The sequence below is a fragment of the Buteo buteo genome, chromosome 18 (genome assembly GCF_964188355.1).
Source record: "Buteo buteo chromosome 18, bButBut1.hap1.1, whole genome shotgun sequence".
NCBI classification, from domain to species: Eukaryota; Metazoa; Chordata; class Aves; order Accipitriformes; family Accipitridae; genus Buteo; species Buteo buteo.
Window position 1 is genome coordinate 3,622,502 of NC_134188.1, and position 22,709 is coordinate 3,645,210.

General features: G+C 37.3%; 1 protein-coding gene across 2 annotated transcripts in view; it reads right to left on the reverse strand.

Moving 5' to 3' along the window:
• FRY (FRY microtubule binding protein) overlaps positions 1-22,709 on the reverse strand; it is a 177,539-nt gene that overhangs the window by 78,800 nt on the left and 76,030 nt on the right. For both annotated transcript variants that reach the window (XM_075050626.1, XM_075050625.1), the window contains exons 15-26: positions 21,050-21,221; positions 19,224-19,356; positions 14,705-14,812; positions 10,168-10,423; positions 8,881-9,063; positions 7,906-7,992; positions 5,888-6,147; positions 5,374-5,563; positions 4,484-4,608; positions 4,240-4,297; positions 869-960; positions 495-667 (exon numbers count right to left, since the gene is read on the reverse strand). In XM_075050626.1, the coding sequence (XP_074906727.1) occupies positions 495-667; positions 869-960; positions 4,240-4,297; positions 4,484-4,608; positions 5,374-5,563; positions 5,888-6,147; positions 7,906-7,992; positions 8,881-9,063; positions 10,168-10,423; positions 14,705-14,812; positions 19,224-19,356; positions 21,050-21,221 (1,837 nt within the window). The remainder of the gene's footprint in view (positions 1-494; positions 668-868; positions 961-4,239; positions 4,298-4,483; positions 4,609-5,373; positions 5,564-5,887; positions 6,148-7,905; positions 7,993-8,880; positions 9,064-10,167; positions 10,424-14,704; positions 14,813-19,223; positions 19,357-21,049; positions 21,222-22,709) is intronic.

Here is a 22,709-nt window from a genome sequence, read left to right on the forward strand (position 1 = left end):
TATATAAAAAGCATGAAATCAATTGAAGAAATCTTTGCTATACAACTGGAGTCAGTTAACATGGGATACAGCCTCAACACCTCAGGCAAGTTTTTCACTACATTTAATATTGTACATTTTCTGCACCTACCTATATGCTTCAAGGCCTGCCTGAGTTTATGAAAAATCTGGCAATAAAGTCAAAGGGAAGAAAATAAGGCGTTATGTCAAAGAAATCTGGAGTCCCTAGAGATCACAGATAATTTCTTTGCTGGGCTTTTAAAGAGGTGATTCTTATATATGAATACTAAATACTTCATCAAGCTTTACTGGTTTTTATTTGACTCTTAATAGACTTTCGAACACATTTTTGTCCACATTCCCCTTTACATTCACTACATGACAATTCAAAAGCAGTGAAAAAAGCACAGAAAAAAAAAGAAATAAAAAATTACTTTTCCAATACATATATTAAATGAAATTTCATAGTATGTTGAGATAATTTAGCACCATACCTGGCACACACTGAATCAGGTTGGCAATCATTGCACTGAAATGTGCTCTCATATCCTTGAGGATTTCAACTTCCTTATCATTTTCAGCCTCCAGAAGCATACGAGTCAGATCAACATACTCTAAGAACAAGGCTCCAAGGGCTAACGTATCTCTTTCTAAGGCTCCATTTGTACTAGCATAAAGGAAAGTTGTACGTTAGTACAGAGGGACAGTGTAGTTATACTACAGCTTTCTGAAGAAATGCATAAAAATCACTCCATATCCGATAGATTACACAATTCTTCAAAGAACATATTGACATAAACTCACTGTTGCAAACACTTTAAAATTATTTCACTTAGAGATCTGTATTTATGATGAGTGATAGTCCTACCTGTCGCTTATAACACCAGCATCAGCAAGTAGTTCAAAAATTCGCAGTAACTGCAGTCTTAGTAGATCTCGGCGTTCTCGACGTTTCTTGTTCTTGGAATTTAAAAAAACAACCATTTTTTATATGCATAGGTGCATACATTAAGAAGTAGTAACTTCAGAAATGTCAGTACAGTAGTGAGATTTAAGAATTCCAGTTCAGGCATTTTCTTCATGAAGGAACTTGATTGCTTTTGGATATTTCATAACAGTGTGCTTATGCATCAACACAGAATTAAATACGATCAAATTTTTGTCTTTGCAATGATTCTTGATTAATTAATTAATTAATTAATATTCAAGGTTCCTGTGCCAAAACCCATGCTATCTTCTGGTAGCAGAGATATTCATGTCAGCTTAACACTATCTACACTGGGTGCTGGAAGCATTGTAAAGTGCAGAACAGATATCCAGACCCTAGGAAAATATTTTAGTGATTAGCCATTCTTGAACATGGCAATGCTGCAGCTACATGATCACCCATATTCAAGTTAGCTCCTAGCAGACACCGCTCTGGTACGGTCTTGGGTGTGTTGACAGCAGTGGTTGTACCCTCCGTTAACATGCTCCCCCCATAGAACAGGACTGCACTGTTGTTAACTGGTTCACTGTATCTCGTTCTCTTCTAGAAAGCTGTCCTTTCTCTCTTCTATCTTGCCTTGAAAAATGTGAATGCAACCCGGCCTGTTCTTTGCTGAAGGGCTAAACTGACTTCTTTGTACCCTGCATCTCCACTAAGCAAAAAAGGTGAGAAGGTCAAAAACCTGCTATTGCACTCAAAGAAATTTGCTGTCAGAACAAGAAAAGCTCAGAGAAAGCTCAAATTTTCCTCTTCAGAATGTAACAATGGCAATACTGAGTCAGATCAAAGGCTTATCTCACCTAGTACTCTGGCTCTGCCCACCGCCAGCAGCAGATGCTTGGGAAAAGGGAACATGCTTTCCCCGGTATTCTGACCCAGCACTGGCAGTTTGCACCATCCTACCCAAAGGTTTTATTGCAATCATTGTGCCATTTGATTTGTCCTATTCAGAGCGCTGTTTTCCCACCTTTACACCTTAAAGCTTCCAGGAAGCACACATAGAGAACAAAGCAGTTTTAGTGTAACACAGTACGTATCGGGCACAGCTGCCTCCTACAAAGGCGTCAGAGGCGATCTGGCAAGCTCCGTGCCAGTGCCCACATGGCAGATCTTGTGTTATGTCCATTTTGGTTCACCCCTGCAGTTCTTGGCCGTGCTGGTAATTCTCTTCCTAGCCATAGCATATGTCAGTTCAAGGATGTTATTTCTGATGTGTTGGATACCTGCCTGCCGACACGGAGGCCTGCCATGTTTTCTACAGCTACACAGCCCATACGGTCACTCCTGGGTTTACTGGTGGCACTGCTTGCAGGATGGTGGTCCAGTTCTTAATATCAGGAGCAATACAGGAATTAACACTGCAGTCTCTTGTTCTCATATTCCTCTACTGACATTTCCATGTGCTAAATTTGCTCTTAGAGCATACTGCAAACCTCTGCATTCTCACGATTCCTTTCCTGAGGGTAGACTGGATATGTACGTCTCCAGAAAAGGCCCTTCAAGTCTAAATTGTCTTCAGTGGTGCACGGGCAGAAATGCAGAGGCAAGTGGCTGCACTAATGTGTATTAATCCACTTCTGCCCAGTATCAAAACAAGTGACCTTCAAATCAATGACTTCATAGGGATGGAAGGCACACAAGTGAATTGAGGTGTGAAGCAACACGGTGTGGAAATGGTAGTGGATGTTTGCCAGACACAGAATTATTAAGACTTGTCCACATAAAACTTAACATGAATGAAGTACCCGCCAAGTGAACTATTTTTTGTTTATTTCCATACTGGGCACAGCTGAGAGCCTCTGTCCACCTATTAATGATTTAACTTCTTCCTGACCACCATTTTCTGCATGGCTTCTGCACCAAAGACTATGACTTGGCAGACAGGAAGAGCACAGCAGGTCACCACGATGATACCTTATTGAAACCGCGGAGTAGTGAACACACAGTTTGAAATTGCTTGAGTACCAGGTGAACAAGCCCGGGCAGAGGAAAGTATTAATGCGGCAACATCTCTTTCTGTACGCAGCTGTGCAGACTTCTCAGCAGAGCTGCACGGACAAAACGGCTGTGTCTACACTGGTAAACAGAGGCAGGGAGTGTTCATGGCCCTAAAGTCAAGTAGTACAGGCTGCCTCCTATTCACACTGTTCCAGAAGACCTCAAGAAGGCTGGCTATGTCCATGTTGCCTAGAGGGACTCGTGCAATGCTCTTCTGGCCCCAGGCGTTATCACTGCTTTTTTTTCTTATGCCAGCTCTAACCCGAGGGCTGTGCTGCAGTGGTTTTGCAACTTGGCCCGTAGGCTGCTGCACACAGGCAGGTAGGGGATGAGGGGACGCCGAGCAGAGCAAAAGCAGCTGGGGGGTTTGGAGGACTGTGTCTGGTGGCTTGGTGCCTTCTGGGGCAACTCCTGGGAGGGAGCTACCTCCAGGGCCATCTCAGATTTGTATCTTGGAGCCAGCTGGAACGGTCCAAAACTGAGCCAGGGAGAGAAAATTGAGCAGAACAGCAACTCGGGTCCAGTGCTTAGGCTCTCCCCATGGCTTTCCCATTTAGCCGCACAGACACATCCTGTGACTGAAGTGCTTACTCAGGCTACAGAGTCTTATCACCAGTGGTTTTTAAGAACAGTTTAGACAACATCTGTCGGGAATGACACAAGACTCGTTCGTGTCAGGAATGACACAAGACTAGTTCATCCTCCCTTGGACAGATCGGATGGTCTGTTGGGTTCCCTTCTAGCACTACTCTCCATTATAACAAAAGAGAGTACTATAATGAAGGTGGAAACACTGATGAATTTGTCAGTTAACCTGTTTTATTCAGAATGAAAAAATGTAGTCGATTGAAGTTGAAATAGATGACCCTGCCCACCCTGCAAATAAAAAGCACATCTGAACACTGCTGTGAAATGTGCTTCTAGCCCAGCTGTGTTACAAGGTATTTTTCCTAGATATTGAAAGTGGATTTCCAAGATATCTGAGTTCCATATGAGGAGGTTCCATATTTGACTGGAAATTTTTCTATAATGTATGTTTTGTATCACTGATAGAATTTAAATTAAACTAGAGTTTAATGGAATTGTTTTAAGTTATGTTCTTATGCACAATTAATAAAATTCTTGTTGCACACAGAACTTAACTTGTTACTTAGTACAAAAGAGTATCTTTGTATTTCAAAGAGACAGAATTACTACTTTTAAATTAATTTTGCAGTTTAAACAAACTAGTACATTTAATTTCTGCAACTAACCTCTGGTCTTCTTTCTAGGGCTTCTTTCATTAGTGGGTGAAGTTCTTCTACTAATTCTCTAAATTAAAAAAAAACACTTTGTAAACAAAATCTAGTCTCCTCTGAAAAGCATCAATATTTTATTCAATATATAAAAACAAATGTCTAAAGTGCAAATAAAAATTTGAGTATATTTAAATGACAACAAAAATAATGCATTTGGATTAGAGGCAAATAATCGAGAATATAATAAGTGGGGAAGTACCTGAAAACAAGGGAATTTGTTCTTCCAAATCCTAATACGAGTGATTCTGTTATTTCTATGCTTTCAAGTCTCATCAAAGGCACTAGCTGCTTTAGTAAGACTCCAACAGATGGAGTTCCAATAGCCTAAAATATATTAAGAAATTATTGAAATTTAATTGTCAGGATTATCAATATTGAGTAAATAGATTTTTTTTTACAAAAAAACATTGTCCAAGAATACATATGTATTTTAAAAACATGCTGAAATGATTTTACAATTATGGGTATCAATGCACGAGTCTAACTGGATGTCCACTATATCACAATCATCTCCATAAGGCCTAAGAAATAAATACATCTGGGAAATCTCTTTGCTTTCATTCAGATTATTGTCATTTACTTAATTTGTTCTTTCATTAAAATATTCCAGTAATTGCATTTGTGGAGCTACTGCTCCTCTCAGGTTGCTACTACTTGAAACTGTATTTCATATAATATTCCTTCATGTCTGACAGTACAATGTTTATTCAGAAGTCTGCCTTATTGCTTAATAATGTTCTAAGTTTACAAATTGGAGTGCTCTACAAGGAAAGAAAGGGGATGACAAACTAAAGTTCACTTCAACACATATGGCCAGAACTTCCATATTTTGAATATTCATGACCCAGAATGCAAAAAAAAAAAAAGCAGTATTTTGAAAATGCCATGGCTTTTGCCAAATATTTATTGACGCATCATGTTGATACAGATTATACAGATGTTTTAACTGTTTAATTATGTGCCTTAAGCAGTTTGCATATATCAAAATATTCCACTAACTGAAATACTTTCATCAGGATATGATTTTGCATGTAGATGCAGTTTAAAACTCTCCTAAATAAATAATTTGTTTGAAAAAGGATGCATCACCTTATTATCGTAGTTCACTGTTCCATCAGGAGTGGTAGCCATGATCTCTGGTGTTGAAGCACGCAAGTGTCCTGGGCTCATAATACTGGGCTTTGCTACTCCAAAACAGAGAATAAGATAGTTTCTCCACAAAGTAACATAGTTGTCTCCACTGCTTGCAGTACTTGTTTTCTTTGCATTAACAGGGATACTAGAATTTAAAAATAAATTAAAATTATTAAAATAATTTCCCAGTCTTAATTACACAGTATCTCAAAATATTTTAAAAGGGAATAAAACATGCTACGTATCCATCAGCTGCAATTCAACATGACATGATACATGGGAAAGATCAATGAAGGTAGAAAACTAGAGTCTTCTACCTTACAAGCTGCCATTTTGAAACTCAAAACTGAGTGTCTGGGTAGTACCTTGCAGGACTTATGGACTGATACTGAAACATGAGACTCAAAAAAGCTTGTATTAAAATCACATAACCCATAAAAATGAAAGTTAAATGCAGATTGCCACTTACTTTGGATCCACAAGAGGCATTATCAGCTGTAGCCTTGTGAAAGCATATGGCCAAGCATAACTGAGAGCTGTAGGACAATGTTTTGGTAAATTCTCCTGCCTCAGAAAACTGAAGAGGCAAAGAACCCATGGGTCTTTAACGGACTGTGCAAATATCCAGACATGGGAAGGACTTTTCACATCATAATGGCTATTTACTAGGACGGCATTCCATTCCACCAGCCACTGCAAATCCACGCTGTGCGTTAATGGGATTGCTGTCTACAGAGAGAAAAGATAAAAAATCACGGTGACAGTCATTTATTCCCTGCCATGTTCCCCCTCAGTACTTGTCTTTATTTTCAAGCTCCATGGCCAACTTCTGTTGGATTTTTTAAAGCAACACTTTTATGCTTCCCATCACATTGCCCTTTCACTCAGAAGGAGCTTTTCACAAATGCTGATAAGAGCTACCTCATTATTTCCCCTCCAGTTCTTCCTTAAAGCTCCTATTTACTGCGATAGGCACAATACCTTGCCCTTAAACTCTACAATAACTAATGATTATGCTAACCAGTATAATCTCATTGTTACTCTATTCTCTCTCCTTGCTGCCTGCACCCATCCATTGTCTCTTGTATGATGCTGCTGTCTTAATAGGTACAGACTGTCCTTATGTTCATTGTCTGAACAGCCGGACAGAGCCTTAGCCCATGATTAAGACTCCTACATGCTATGACAATGTGATAAATACCATTGCTATTAATAAATATTCTTCAGAACTCATCAGGGCATTTGAATATGTGTGTAGGGAATTAAGAGGCTGAAGCAGGCACTTAAGCAGTTTTAATCCACTTTAAATCCTACTACCCTCAGTGGCAAGTAGGGTTCTCCTATCAACAAACTCTTTCTGTACTGTAATTTAAATTTTGTCTTAAGGAAACAACTTCACGAAATGAAAACTTAAAGACATGTATTTTGGCATCCTTATTATTCACTTATCAGACCTCAAATAGGATGTAACAGTTGCCCGCATCCACTGCTACAAAAGTAATTACTGAACTGCCACTCCCTGCTGTACTTGTCAGAAACCAGGTACACAGGCAACACATTTGCTTTGCTATATTATTAATACATAGAATTAAAGCACAAAATCGAAACCTTCACCTGTAGAAATGGCAACACCAAACCCAGGTGCTGTTATTTCAGCTGAATTTCCTAATTCCTGGGTTACAGTCAGAATGTCTCTTGCTTGCTCAGTTTCTAATCCCTCAACTTTCCTGTTTTCAGCTGCACAGTGGCCCAACTTCACCACCAGTTCCATCTCCCCTTCCTACCCCAGGAAAGGGCACTCATGGGGTAAGGACCGATTGTTGCTTTAAACTTAATCAGGCTGAAAAGCGCCCAAAACTTAGAGTTTCTGCTCTCCGGACAAGGGCACTAATCTCTAAGATAGTATGCAAAACAAGCTGCCCTATGTATCAGTTCTTCTGCTGATACTTCTTCATTCAAAATACTTACTGCATCTCTGCTTCCTCTGGTGGCACGTTAGGCACGTTAAACCCATGAGAGAGCAAAAGCAGGGATTGACCCCAGCTGTGAATTACTCTAGAGCTCAGGCTTAGGTGTGCAGGCAGGGCCACTTCTGAGTATACAAGGGAGCTAAAGCTTATTCCCTTCTGGAACAGATGACAGCAGTGAGTGACTTCCAAGCGCCCCAAGCATTGGGTGGTGCTGGAAATAAGACTTTCTCAATGGTTTTTTTGGATGCAGGTCACAGGTCCAGAATCTAGGTAGCTTTGATTATAAATTTTGTTATAATTTTTTTTCTATAGGTAGCATCTTCTGTATACACAATGTGATTTTTTTCATGGAACAGATTGTCTGGGACATTGTGGAGCTCTTGGGTAGATGCCTGGAGCCTTAAAGCTGTATGATTTCTTTGATTTCTAGCAGCTTTATTTTTAGTATTTCATGTCTGATATTTGTTATGTCCATGCGCTATGTAAACATGAGCAGTAACAGTAAAGTAGTACTTACTGAATCTGAAACAGCCACATGAATAAAACTTTCAAGAATAGAAGAACTCAATTGATCCATGACATCAATCATAGGCCTGTCATCATCCTGCATAACACAGAGAACAAAAGTCAACTGCTCTACTGACCAAATTATTTCCCTTCTTATTTTTCTGATATAGGAAATAGAACCACCTAAAAATTGTGACATGAATCTAAAATGGCTAAAAAAATTCATTGGTAATGATGGGTGTATTTTGTCTTTTTCATATTAAGCTCAGAACCAAGTCCAGGCTGTGGTTTGAAATGAAGTTAATTTGTGGCTGTAGCTCACTGCTTACCAAACAAAAGCACATTATCAGAAAATCCCAAATGACTTTGGATAGCTGGTATCAAAACACTGAAAATTAGCTTACTGTTTATTAAAGCATTCCTTTGCCATGAACACACATACTTGTGTTCTTAGGCATTTAGATGGCTCACTGAGCTGTGACCGCCAACACACATGACTCTCCGTATTTCTATAACCATAAAAAAAGATTTAGAGGTCTTTACTATACAAGGAAAATGTATGTGAATAATCTTAAATGTGTCCTATGCTGTGTTTTTTCACAAAATGGTATGTTACAGGAATGAGTTTAATTTCCAGTACAAATGTAAAATCCTGACAATACAAAAATGATCCAAGCAGTAAAAAAAGGTTTTACAGCATCTTTTACATTCACATCATGCCAAGAGAAAATATTAAGTTGCTGTACATGTTTCCCTTCAAATTCTTGTAGAGGGTACAGTTATTAATGTTACATTGTTGACTACACAGAAAGGTTGGCAGTGCTAAGGCAAATAGAAATGGTAAACTCAGACCAAATGCTTTTTTTAAAAACTAAGTGCATAGCTGCTACACCACAGCAATTATCTTAAAAGCAACTGTAATAGCAGTTTTGAGCTTTATCTGTAGAAAATTTTAATTCAAAGTTCTAGAAAAGGAAAATCATACCTCTGCCTGGCCAAGGGCCAGGAATAAAGCACGGATCTCTCTGAGGATTAAAACAGCTAGTTTACGTGTAGCAACCTGGAAACTACACAGCAGAACCAGTGCAAATCCTTCGACTGCATGCAGTACATTAGAATAGGGGCTTCTTTCAGACTGTATCCTGTGGCTGGATCCATTTGGTATCAACTGTAGAACAGTGCAAGGGGGGAAAAATGGAGTGATGGTGTTTGAAAACCAGGTCTCCAAGAAATACTCTATTTAGCTAGGACATATAAAGAAACAAAATGCAGAGGCCACGTAAATGCTGAAGTAGGTGACTGACAGCATTCCCTCAAACAACCAAGATTTGTTGCTTTATCTTGTTCCACAAAACCAATACATGAGCAGGAGTCCTTTGTCCCAACCCCTCTCTCTAATTTGCAATTCAACCTGCTTTGTTCCATCCTCCACTTAAAAAACGAATGGGCAGGTCAGACTGTGAAGACTTCGCACTTTTTCTACTCCAGATAGTAGGGCCTCAGGTCCTTCTTTGATCCTGTAGCAGGCAACAGCTTAGGTAGGTGACCTCCAGAACCTGACCCCACCAGTAAAGTGTAACAATATTTACTGAAAAGTATGTGAGGATTTCTCTTTTCTACATTTTTTTGTAATACTATTATTACTTATTAATTACTGGTCGCCTGTGATATAAAGTAGACATCATGCTTGCCCAAAGGAAAACATTTCCAATGTGATTGAGTTAGGAAATATGAAGCCTGAAAATGATCTCTCATAATGATAATATCTGTGGGACAGTGCAGATGGGAGAGGCAGAGGCAAAGCTGTTCAGTTCCCAGGAATGTTTGTAACACATGGAGATAGCAGGCTGTAGAAACAATCTGGTTCTTTGATGTTTTTGAATCAGCCAAATGAAACAGCTACGGGAAGGGAAGATCCACTTCACCCTTCTCAGTGTTCCCACTAGCATTATCAATCAGTTTCTGTCCTGTGAAAATGTCCTTCTGCCACAACGACATACACATATTTCACTTCATGTGCTTTTGTTGATGTGCGTTTTTCAGTTTGACATGCATTCTCTTATGTTGCTCAACAACAGTAACATCTGCTGTATTACACAAGGACATAGCTGTCCTCAAAAGACACCTGAACTAATTACCTTAAAAAATCTTATGTAGTGAATTCTTCTCAGGTGAGTAAATACAAAATACATAAACCACAGCAATACCAAGGAACATAATTTCTGCCTTCAATTAGTATAAATGTTAGGACACAGATCTCTTGATTTCATACCTCCGCAGATCTGGTTTTTGCCTGTTCAGAAGCTTTTCCCGGAGTGTGTATTACAAGCTTCCATTGTGTAAGCAACTGTAGCAGCAACTTCAGTGAAGTATCAAGAAGGGTATGATGCATATCATTCACTTCACGTAGCAGAAAATTAGTAAAACCAAAGAGTACATCCTCCCGCCAGTCAACAAAGTCAACAAGTAGACCCTGAAGAGAATTCTGCGCTATGTGTCGAAGTTCATCATCCATATGGATAGACAGCCTGTAAGTAAAAGAAAATGTCAGGTAATAAAAATCTAAGGAGTGTTTATTGTGGTAAGGGGCATATGTTTCTCGGTAACTTAACACTGATGGAAAACTCCCAATGACAATGTAAACTTCAATGATGCTATCATGGTTTCATTATTACTGACCACAATGAACATCCTTAACCTGTTTTATACTGTAATTCTTGCTACAACAGCACCTGAACATATTAATGCATCCAAAAGAATTCTTTGTTCCACTCCTAAAAGATAGTATCTTTTAAGTACATTATTTAGCAACTTTGCTGTCTCCCCGAACCAAATACACTTTTGATTTACTCACTTCTAAAATAACTTCTATTTAGTTATGATAACAAAAGGCTTACAGGTTAATATGTAATGTCATAATTTATGTATTTGCTTACTTTCAATATAAAAATAAAAGAATCACAACACCTCAGCTGCTTAATAGTTAAAATGAATCTTTAGCCAAGAAGCAAATCACAATTATTGAAAGCAAATCTTCAAAAGAAATAAAAGGAAGCATTTGAATTAAAAAACTGCTTTATGTTTTCAACAGCTTAGGATAGGGAAATGGGAAAAACAGCCTCAGGACTTTCCATACTTTTAAAATCCCACCAGACACCCCTAAAGTCCTTCTGAAAGATGGTGCAATTTTAGACTCCATTTTCAGATTTTATTTCCTTCTGTATTTGCACCATGTTCAAGTTATTTTCAACATAAAAATTCTTTATACTTTCTTTTGACACAAAAATTATCAAACAACTTCTCTGTTGGTAGCTTGGCAGAATAAAGTAAATTCAGATCAGTGTGTTCTGCAATTTTTGGTTCATTGCCTTTATGATGTATTTTATTTTAATCACCCATGAGACTGTCATTTTCTGTAGTGTGAACTCATTAGAACTCATTTTCAAAGTATTTTATCTACATTTAATCTACAGTTGAAAATGAGGATGCATTATGAAGAAATGGACAGAAAGCTAGGAGAAAAAAACACAAAACAGCCAAATGGAGTGGAACCAAATTCCATTCAGTTGGAAGTGTATGATGAGATGTGGCTCATAACAAATTTGGCTCATTATAGCTACCTAATTGGGAGGCAGGGGACATTTCATTTAAGTCAAAGAAAAGTGACTGCCATGAAACTTCACCCTTGGTGAATATGGCTCCAAAAATAACTGTTATGCTTTAATAACCACATGACTTTCTATATAAATTTGGAAACATACTATTTTGTTGTGCTGAGAGGACCATTTTTGTCTCCTCTTTGGAATGTCAAAACCAGAAAAACACGCAAAACCCCTGAGACTACGATTAAGTCATCCATGAACTGACTTCCATGATGACAGAAAGTAATAACAGAAAACATGATACAAAAGACCTATGTCTCTAAGCCCAAGTTACTGTGCAACTACATTATCAAATGAGATGAAATTCAAATTGAGCATAAGAATGCATCTATGTATTACCACTATATGACAGGCAGCTTGTGGAAGCAAGTAAATGTTAGTTTGTTTGTTTGCACTTGAGTCAGTTAAATTTAAGACCTACTTGGGAATTTTTAATGAATGGTTTCAGTGGGCAGTGAAAGGGCAAAAGGTACAGTATATACTTGACATCTGCTTTATGGATTATAATTTGAATACAGCTGTCCTGGAAGAAAGTCTAGCTGCTGAGTTACAGACTCCTTCTGGAAACCGCCGAAAGACACATCTGTTGTGAGGATGAAAAATTCAAATCAAACTGAATAAAAGAACCCATTAACCCAAAGATGTTATTTTACCTTCAGTGAAAAGAAAATATTTAACATCTCTCCATCCCAACAACACAGCCCCACACAAATCCCTGGCAGAACAGCTGCTCAGGTTCTTTCCAAAACCAGGGAGGAACTGAAACCTCACCTCTTCAAAGTTTTTTATCCTTGTATTTTAGTCTCTGACCCAGAAAAGACACAATATTTTAATGCAGTGTTCTCTAGAACAGCGAAGACTTACCTCCTGGGACTACTTTTTCATAACTGGGAGAAGCAGTCAATCTGGACCTAAATAAACATGGGATAGTATAGAGAATGTAGAAGCAGCTCTGGTGCTGGGGTAGTCTGGAGAATTGCATTAAGATTAGGCCAGATATTAATTCCTTAAACTTTCTTATTACTTTCTCCTCTGAAGCTGTATTTTTGTAGACTGTTTTCAGTCCACACTGTCACAGATTAAAAAGACCTAATTCTTTCAACCCACCGATCTTATTTTCCCTTGTTCTCTGGTCAGTCTCTTGTTCAACTGCAATGCCCCAGCTTGAACGTCGTTCTCCATATCAGGCATCCATGGTACTGATTAGACCAGAAGAATTTTTTCAGGAATCTTTTAGACTTATTTCTATTTATACATGTGAATAAGGTTTGCCTTTTCATAGGAACATCACTTTTTTGTGTGTGTTCGGTTTGTGATCCTGCTCTGCAATACTGAGACCTTACCCAGTTATTTCAACACCACACTATACGTCTCCTGAACCATGAACTGTCTGTTAACTACCTTCCAACCTATTATGCATCCACTTGCTTTTACCTAAATTGTGTTTCCCTTGCTTACACTTGAGAATCTGACTTAAAACAGTATCAGTGTCTCAAGGATGCTGTAGCATGAGTACATGTAGGAGATGAGAACAGCTTCCCAAAGGTCCCCTTGCTGGCGAAAGACTGAGCATGTAATTGCTTCCAAAGTTGTTCTAGAGATGCTCTCCTCAGCTCCTCTTGATGTGTCACTTCTTCTCACAGTCAGAGTCAGATAACCCAGCAAACCTACTGCTTGCATTGTCCCAGGATGGAAATTACCCAAGAAATGCTTACAAACTGTCATGGCTAAAGAATCACAACTGACCATTTTTGCATTAAGTTTGATGATAGAATAAAGATAGACCAGTGGTTATATTGACAGTTGCGAGACTTAAGGAGGGAAGCACTAATTTATGAAGAAATCCACATTGGTCTTAAGAGTAGTGATGAGTCTGACCTGGACAATCCTCTGAGATTGAAGAGCTGTGACCAGAATGGATATGTGCTTTCTACCAGCTCAGTTAAGGCCATTACTAAGGATGGAAAGCTAGTTAAAATATTGGATTAAAGGAAAACATGTCCTTTTTCATTTCCCTTAAGCAGAACTGATGTAACTATTTAATATGGTATCTGTATAATTTGATAATGTCATGATTTAAAAGAACCCACAAGTGATTTATAGCAGATGATGTAAACACAAGGAAATTAAGCTGGCCACGCACCACAGCACACCTACTGTTGGCTGCAGTTTTGGCTTGTTTGGCTCTCTGTACTCTTTACTACTAGCAGAACTGATTGTTTCCCTGCACATCACTGGGAGTTGGGTGTTCACAGAGCAGAAAAACCTGTTTTTGCATGTAACCCTCTGGCTCCCACATCTGCCTTTCCTCACAGATGTTTCAAAAGCAAGAAAGGAGTGGCAAAGATTGCTTTGTCACAGTTACCTGAGACCAATATGCTGCAAGGGCATTGTGGCTCGATCTACTACCATAATCCACTTACATAAATAACACATGCTGGAATCTTTGACTTGGATACTAGAACTGAAATGTAATGGACTTTTCTCTACTATTATCATAATTATTTGCAGTAAGTCACTGATTTGACATCCTGAAACCTAACTGTTTTAGCAGCAAGTGCTGTAGACTACCTTGTTCAGTGAAGTGAAGTCTATCTAGATAAATTCAGTGGACCACAAGCAGGGAGGAAAGGATATTTAATCTTATCCTTTTCTTTATTTTATGTCTTATAATAATAATAATAATAAAATTAAAATAATTATTATCAATTAAGAAAGCTTTGGAAAGATACCACATCTAGCACATTCTGTTTTACCAAACAGACATGTGGGAATCATAAATCAAAACTGAACAGGTATCTCCATGTTTTTCCACTACACCGAAAAGATGTTCTCTCCTGTTAATCAGAATGCTGTGATGGTTAAAAAAAGGTAATAAATGGTGAATATCATGAAGAATGGTGAGTATCATGTAACCTACATACTGATGGAAAAGAATTCTGGATGATATGTGTACTCTCTTATAATATTAGGAGTCTGTAATATAAACACCATGACTGTAAAAAGATGCTAGGACTTCTATGTCTTATCCATTAATAGCAGATTACTTTTTACAAGCATATGGTTTTGTCTAAGAAACAGTGACACTGCGGCTCAGTTTTTCATTCTGTTCCCCTTGAGCAATCATTTAATGCTTAAACAGCTTACCTTGCTAGCAGGTCAATCAACTCAAGTTTTGACATTCCGTCAGGAAGCAATCGAGGAATAGCAGCAACGCATGTTCTGAACAGATCGATTTTTGGTTTTCTTTCACCACTGAAAAATTAAAACAGAATTTAAGCTTAACAAGTAACTGTGTTAAATGATCCACCTACAGTTTTTCAGAAAAGGGCTGGACATAATGGAATGTCAGAGGCCTACTAAGAACAGAAAGCTAGACAGTATAAATGAAATAAGAAGGAAACATGAATAAATCTTTCCATTGACTGAATGGTTTTGATTTTGACATTTTTCATGCATTGTATCTATACAGTACTTGAAAAATCAATTATTACTGATTCATTTGTTTCTTTCTAAGAGGAACTGGCAGATATATCAAGATGGGAGTTACAGTGTAGGATTCCTCCATCAAGATCAGCATTTGTGTGATGCAAGCTTTGGATGAGGCAATGAGGAAAATGTTGGGATGTTCCCCATCACAGTGCAGCTATATTACACCAGCTGTATAAAGCAAATAGCAGATAGGTAAGAAGCCCAAGCAACAAGACTGAAGATCCAGACCGTTCCCCTCAACAGGGCACAGATCAATGGACATCACACATCACACATTATTACATTGAAAAAGAAGCATAATTTAGAGGTAGGTATGGCCAGACAGTTTCTGTTGATCCCTGCCTGACACAACAGCACTTTAGCAACCATTATCAGCTAAAATATGTTTTAGTAGCCCCAAGGCTGCTCTGACCTGTGGAATGGCTCAACTGCTCCCTGACAGCCTGGGAAAGTGGTTGAGCACAAAGTCCAGCATCAACCAAATAGGTTGGGAGTCCTTAAGTCTTCTAAAAGTAGCTCAAGTTTCAGCTGCTGATTATTTTCACAACAGATGCAGTTGTTTTCTGACTTGTTTCCAGTATTTTTTTGTAAGAATGCAGATTAAAGAAGTCCTTCAGACAGACCCCAAAATGTTTTTTTTTAATTTGCTCATTTTTAACTCGATGATTTATTATTTGATGATTGAGTATAGAGGAAATAACCAAAGCATAACAGCATTTCAAACTGTACAGTCTTTCCCACAGTATTATTAATTATTAGCCTGTAATATGCTTCAGAGGAATCAAAAAAGCAAGGTCCTATTTAGCAACTTTCCTATAAACATGCAGAGAAAGACTGTTCCTGCTTTAATATGCTTCCAATTAAACTAGAAAAGAACCGGGGCGGGGGGGCGGGAGGGAAGAGAGACACTGAGAAGCATCGTAAGCTACTTAAGACCACACTGAAAGTCAGTGACAAACAGAAAATGAACCTAATTTTCCTGCACGCCAGTCCAATGCCCTGCTTACTACATTACTCTGCCTCTGCACCCACCAGGAGGACATTGCATATGGATACCTTACTTCTGTGTTCAGTCACAGAGAAAGCCTGAATGCAATACCATCTCACAAGTCTAAAGTAAGATTTATAGATTAACACTGAGCATTCACTGAAATAATGGGTACAGAAAAGGCATAAACTGACATTAGGCTTACTTAATTCAAACATTAAAGACAGTTTTGTAGTGAATATCATTCCTTCTCTTAACACCCTATAAACTGATCAGCTTGGATATATACTATGTTAATAAAATGATGATATGATTTTAATCTACTGACCTAAATTGTACAATGAGGGGAAACTATTTTCATAACGAATTATCTCTGTCTCACTCTATCTGTATCCTAACAGACAGAACTTGAAAGAAGGTGTCAGCAACTGACTTGAAAAAGAGTAAAATACAACATCTCATCTGAGAATTTGGTTATAAACAAATCCATTTGAACTATTACTGCTAATGCAAATACTAGTTGGATTAATAACTAGTGCAAAATATTATATTTTTACAGTTGTAAACAGTAAAGTGCTATAGGTAATTTTATCTGCAGGCAAACCAGTGAGTCTTCCTTGCTGACTTGAAATGGAAAGTGAACTTTGCAGATTTTCCTTATTAGTTCCCAGCGAGGGTAAACAGTTTGTGGGTTTAAAATGAAGGCACGTAAAATAATAGTCTGAGAGGAAACTCTTCTGAAGGCAAATGAGTAATTACTTATAAATATAAAATCTGTGGGTGTTCTATGGTTTATCAGCTGCTCAGAAGACTCGCAGGAGAAGATCCACATCTGAGGCTCAAGTTCCAAACTTATCTGAGCTACCAGGCACAGCATGCGAAGTGTCTGGCAAGGGGGGGGCCTCACAGGGCTCTGCGCTCATCGCTGCCCGACGCAGAATCCAACAGGACGAGCTCTGGATGAACACACCAACAGCTGTCCTCACCTGGAAGCTTGTGTTTCCATACCAGTGGTATCAGCTTTTAGTTAGGTATTGTCAGCCAACATCTTTGAAGTACTTGCAAGAACAGGTTTGTAAGTTAGAAAAAATGGATGCCCGATCCTAACTAGATGCTGGACAGTAATTACAACCAGTATTGAAATTCATATCCCAGTGGAGGATGCAAAGGATGACCCTTAGTCAGGATTTTAGTAAGACTCTCCAGTGGCATTTACTACTTCAACAATAAATGCTTAAAGGATCAGTCATTAAATACATAAAGAAGCATGTCTAACACTTTCTACCAAAGAAAATTCCAGAGTCTGTATACTTAAAATGTTATGACAACTCATTGCCTAGCTACTTCCCTCTGATTCTTATTTTGTTATTAAAAATACCATTACGATATCCAGTTACATTAACTATATGTAAATATGATAAAATCCATAACTTTAAAATATAGATAAATGTAGTGTGGTATCTATGTATTAAAGCCCATAAGAACTAAAATAAATACATAACTCTAGTGAAGCATGAGGTTCTGTGAATAAAATGACAAGGAATTACATAAAACCAATATATTGGCTTTTCCAGTTACCATGCATAATGCAGTTTTTAAAAGGGCCATTTTAAATGCTTATACTAACAGCTAATGATGTTTTTCATGACTTCACATGATTTTAGATCGACTGATAATTAAGCATCCTGGATTTTTTTTCCTTAGAAGAACAAGTAAAGATCTGTTCTGATGTGTTTTTTCTTTCAAGTGTATATATTAAGTTACAGGTCATCTGGATATAAAGCACAACACAAACATACATTAACTTACATGTCTATATCTTCCAACCTTTAAAATCTTTATGTCTCTTGACAAAAGTTACTACCAAACCGTAAGACTTCCTGAAATCTAAAACTCTTTTAAGTCTATTTTTTCACTGACTCTAAAAATAAACACCACCTTGGTGATGCTGAGAAACCATAGAAAGGACATTTATAGCTAAGGTCAAGTATGCTTCTTATATAAGTGCTCAAGGTTTTACTATGCAATTATCTTTTGGGAATAAAATGTGAGTTTCAAAACTCACTTCCCCTCTCTCAACAGCCTGGATACCCAAAATGGTTATGAACACTGGCTGTGAGTACTGAGCAGTATACTGGGTAGTACTATAAGGAAAATATGAAATATTATCAGAGAGTAATATTAGCATTTAATATAAATAAAGTAAGGAAATGCTACAGACACAAAGAGCTTACAATCTCATCTACACAGTCACAGCCACAAACAAGGGCAGAGGAATGACATTAAAATAATAAAGATTATATCTGCTGTAAAAGATAGTTGAATTTGGCCAGTCATTGCTGTCTACCTACCACTCATAGTATTTTTAGCAAGTTGTCTCTTTTTTTGACAGTATATGAAAAAAACCAATCTCGAAGAGACCAATGTTCTTTTCATTACACCTCAAACATTTTTCCAGGGGTTGTTTCTCTTCTAGCGTAACTACCATGTCCACCCCTCTAACAGGAAAGATATGCACGGTCTCCTTACAGCTGGGGTCTCTACAACCTGTGCTCTGCAAGTGTCAAATGATATCTCTGTGTCTCTAAAGTCTACTAGATATCCACCTCACTAGAACTCTCTCTGGGAAACTTTCCTCATCAATAATTTTGGATGAGTGTAAAATACTGCTGTTCAACACTGCTTGAGATGTACTGGTTTGATTCCGGTCCAGTGGGGTGCTGCTTAAATCCAAGACTGTTACCACAAAATGACTTGGGTTTGTAATTAAGATTTGATTTTGATTACAGGCATGAATAGTAATGGGAATTCTGAAATATTATTATTAATAGGGATTTACAGAATTTGTTGCATTAATTTTGAAGTTCAGTGATGCAAATATACACTGAAACAGTGACCTGAGAGAAGGTTTTCCACTTTGGGTTTTCAGCTTCTACCATCTAAACATTCATAGGATTCACACATTATTTTGGCCACATCAAGAGCATCAGTTCAATTCCAAACACTGCAACATGTAAAGAAGTACAATCAACTTGTCATAAACAGTTTTGCAAAGTATATACTAACTAAGCTAAACGATCCTGTTTCTTGTTGTTTCTCTGATGACCCATGATAGATAAAAGTAGAGAAAAAGTTCTGAAATTACGTCTCAATATTTTATGGAAATTACTGTTCTTTAGCACTCACGTAATCATGTCTTCAGGTTCTTTGTTAAGCATCTGTATGTTGGTTAGCATCATGCACCGACCCACTTCCTTGTCAAGGTGTCTGAGTATGTTGTCCACGGCTTTTCTTACTTGAGAATAATATAATGACATACCTGCAATAATATGCATTTTTGTATAATTTGGGATATTTATAGATACGTATATTTTGAAAAAGAATGGTGTTTACTCATGCTGTGCTGCATGAATTAAGAATGTTTTCCTCATGAGATAGCATATTGCACTAGTAATGATATTCTGATTCCGCAACAGAATATTTTGCCCTCTCCAAAAAGAATGCTATTGTATGTAAAAAGAGCCCAAGTGATAGATATGTCCACATATTTTTCCTGAAGGAAAAATTAAAAGATAGCTAGTCAAAATATGTCCCTACATAGTCAAATGAAGCTGCAGTTTGCTAAGTTCTACAATGTATTTTGTGACTTTTCATGACAGAAGTAAAAGCTCTGATCCAGTAGCAAGGTTTAAACACCATAGCAGAGAGAAAAAAGGAACCTGAATGAGCTCTCCTAAAACTTATTTGGTATGGAAATTTATGGCACGACATTTTATGCGCAAAAAAATATTAGACATACAGCTTTACAGCGGCTGATGACATCAAATATTTCAAAAATAAAACTTGAATTAACTCTTTTTCTATATTCATGAAAGGCTAAAATTTTAATTTTCTTAATGAATTTTTATATATTTACACTGAACAACATATTTTTAATCATCTATTCTCTAGTCAATTCTTTTCCTATTTGATAAAGACAATGTAAGCTTAGAATTTCAAAATGACATCAATTTTCAGATCTGGTATGTTCAAACGTTCAGTGGCAGAGTAGAAGGCAAAAGAAAATATAGGAATTACCTAGCTTAATCTTACATGTTATACATGGAAACTAGAATGTTGTATCCTAAAATAGTGAAGAAATTGGTAATAAAATATAAGAATTCAATAGTGCAAACTTTTATTATCAAATGCATGAGGGGTAGCCAAAATGAACTGAATTAGTGACAACACTAAATACTATGTCTGTTGCACATTTCAACAGCAGTGGGTCTTACATTGCTTATTTTCTTGATATTACTACAATAATCTATCAACAAACAGTACAACACACGTCTTTGTCCCTGGTGTAGAAATATGTAAATTTTGTTTCATTCATGTAACTTTGGGGACTTAATGAAGTGCTAAAGTGAGTAGCCAAATTTTCTTTTTTGCCAGCAAAACCAGGCACCTTCAGGGCATGATAAAGAAGCTCTCCTACAGCACAGGATTCTCTCTCTACATTGACTACGAAGGAAGCCGAAGGTAACAATGCTTTTAACTTAGGCACTTCAGCTTTATTTTACATTTAAAAGTTTCTGCCATTTTGAAAGTTTCACTTGGTGTGAGATACTGCAATTAAAATGAAGATATCAAAGGAATCTCTGCTGATTTTCAAAGCTGGTACATTTTCTGAGCACAGGCACTGTTTCTAAAAAGATGAATATTCATGAATAAACACAGCTATTCAGCAGTGAAAGAAGCTAGTTCTTAACTACCTGTGGGCTTAACCCCCCCAGAATGCAGGGTTGCTACCACTTGTGGAGCATGACTGAGGACTTTTCCTGAAATAATTAAAAAAAGCAGCATTTGCCAAACTAAACTGTACATTTCATTAGAATGCACAATAAAGTAAATGTTTACAATAAAGAAATCAATTGAATACTTAACAACAGTAAATTATTCTGCTCAGGTATTGAAGACTTTTTCACATTCATTCTCATCTAAGTTTCTATATTGTCCATTCTCTTACTGACCTATCATTTTAGCTTCCTCCTCTGTAAGAGTTTTGCTCAAATACGTTTTCTTCACTCTGAGAGTGTTTCCAGAGGGAAGGACAGCTCCCGTCACTGGCATTGGAGGTTCACCATCTTTTTGCTGCAAGCTATCAGCAATTACCAAGAAAGCTCTCAGACCAATATTCATTCTCTGTAAAATTCAGAAGATGAAGGAGTAACATAATCAAATAAACATATTCTACCCATGTTCTTCACTACATTTACTAGTTTGATGTATTTTACGAAAAACGCCCATGAAATAGTCAATTCATATCTGCACTGTGAGCAGTGCTCTCCCCTCTCAAAACTTTATTTCTAACTATTTTCATTAGTACATTATCTTCTTATCTTCAGGATAAAACACATGGATATGACCTGGTGGTTAGTAATGCACCTGAACTGGACCTTCAGTTAAACACAAATGTCCCATGTGGTCCATTACAAAAAAAGATCAATAACTGTCTCAAAAGGCCCCAGGGCTGACCATATGGAGTGAAAAGTCTGGAATGGTGCTCAGCGCCAAAACTGCAATGTGAAAACATGAGGAACGTGAGTCTGAGTGACCTGAACGCTTTCTGGGAATTCACCAGCAGAAAACTTGCAAGCTTTGCATTGCAACAATTAATAGAATTAAGACCAGAATGTTTTGATTTCCCAGGAATGTATTCCAAAAACTCAGAGGCTGTCCTACTGACAGTCTCCCAGAGGTGCATTTACATAGATGATGGGTATTTTTTTTAGAATGCTAAAGCCTATGTACGCCAAAAAGTAGCCCTGTTATTTCCCTGTTTTTGGATTTACTTTGTTGTGAAACAGTAAAATTTCAGATGTTGATTCATGAAGAAGCTAAGGACAATGTCCACCCCTGATGAGCTCGGCTTCATACAATGCTAATACACAACGTCCTTTGCAGGACCTTCCTCCGTCAATACTGCGGGTGACTGACCCGGAACGTGGTGGGGACTGCCTGCTCAAGAATTCTGTTTCATTTTTCTTTACTCTGCTGAAGAAAGATGAAAGCTGTGCTCAAGGTAAAGCTTGCCTTTCACTTCTGCTGCTTTTGACAGTAAAAAGTTGAATCTACTTTTCCAAATTTTTTTTAAATCAAATATAAATTTTGTAAGGTAACTCATTCTATTTTAACATCTTAGTCAATAGCTATGACTGTTTAATACTGCAAGATTAATACAGACGTATTTTATGAGATGATCACAAATGCTTTTTATTTTTCATGTGTTCATTCTTAATTTTCAAATGAAAATGTTTTCAAAATTATAAGCAAATACATTATTTTCAAGAGAATTTTTCATTATTTTACCACTTTTTTTTTTTTTTTACATTTTTCAAATTTCTGATTGTTTTCTCTAAGGAAAGCAGTAGGAAGCTGACTCATGACACTAACACTATTGGAGCTTTACCGGTCAGAGCAGTAAAACTTTAATATTAGAGTTATTTCTTTTTTGTCAACTTCAATTCTTCTTGGATCATGTACTCTTTTTCAGTAAACTCTTTTGAAAAACAATGAAATTGTTACAAAAACTTATTTTCATATCAAAATAGTTTAAGGCATTGCATATAACAACAGCAGAGTGATAAGAAGAGATTGTGATCAATAGTTCTATTTATCTTTTTCTTTTAT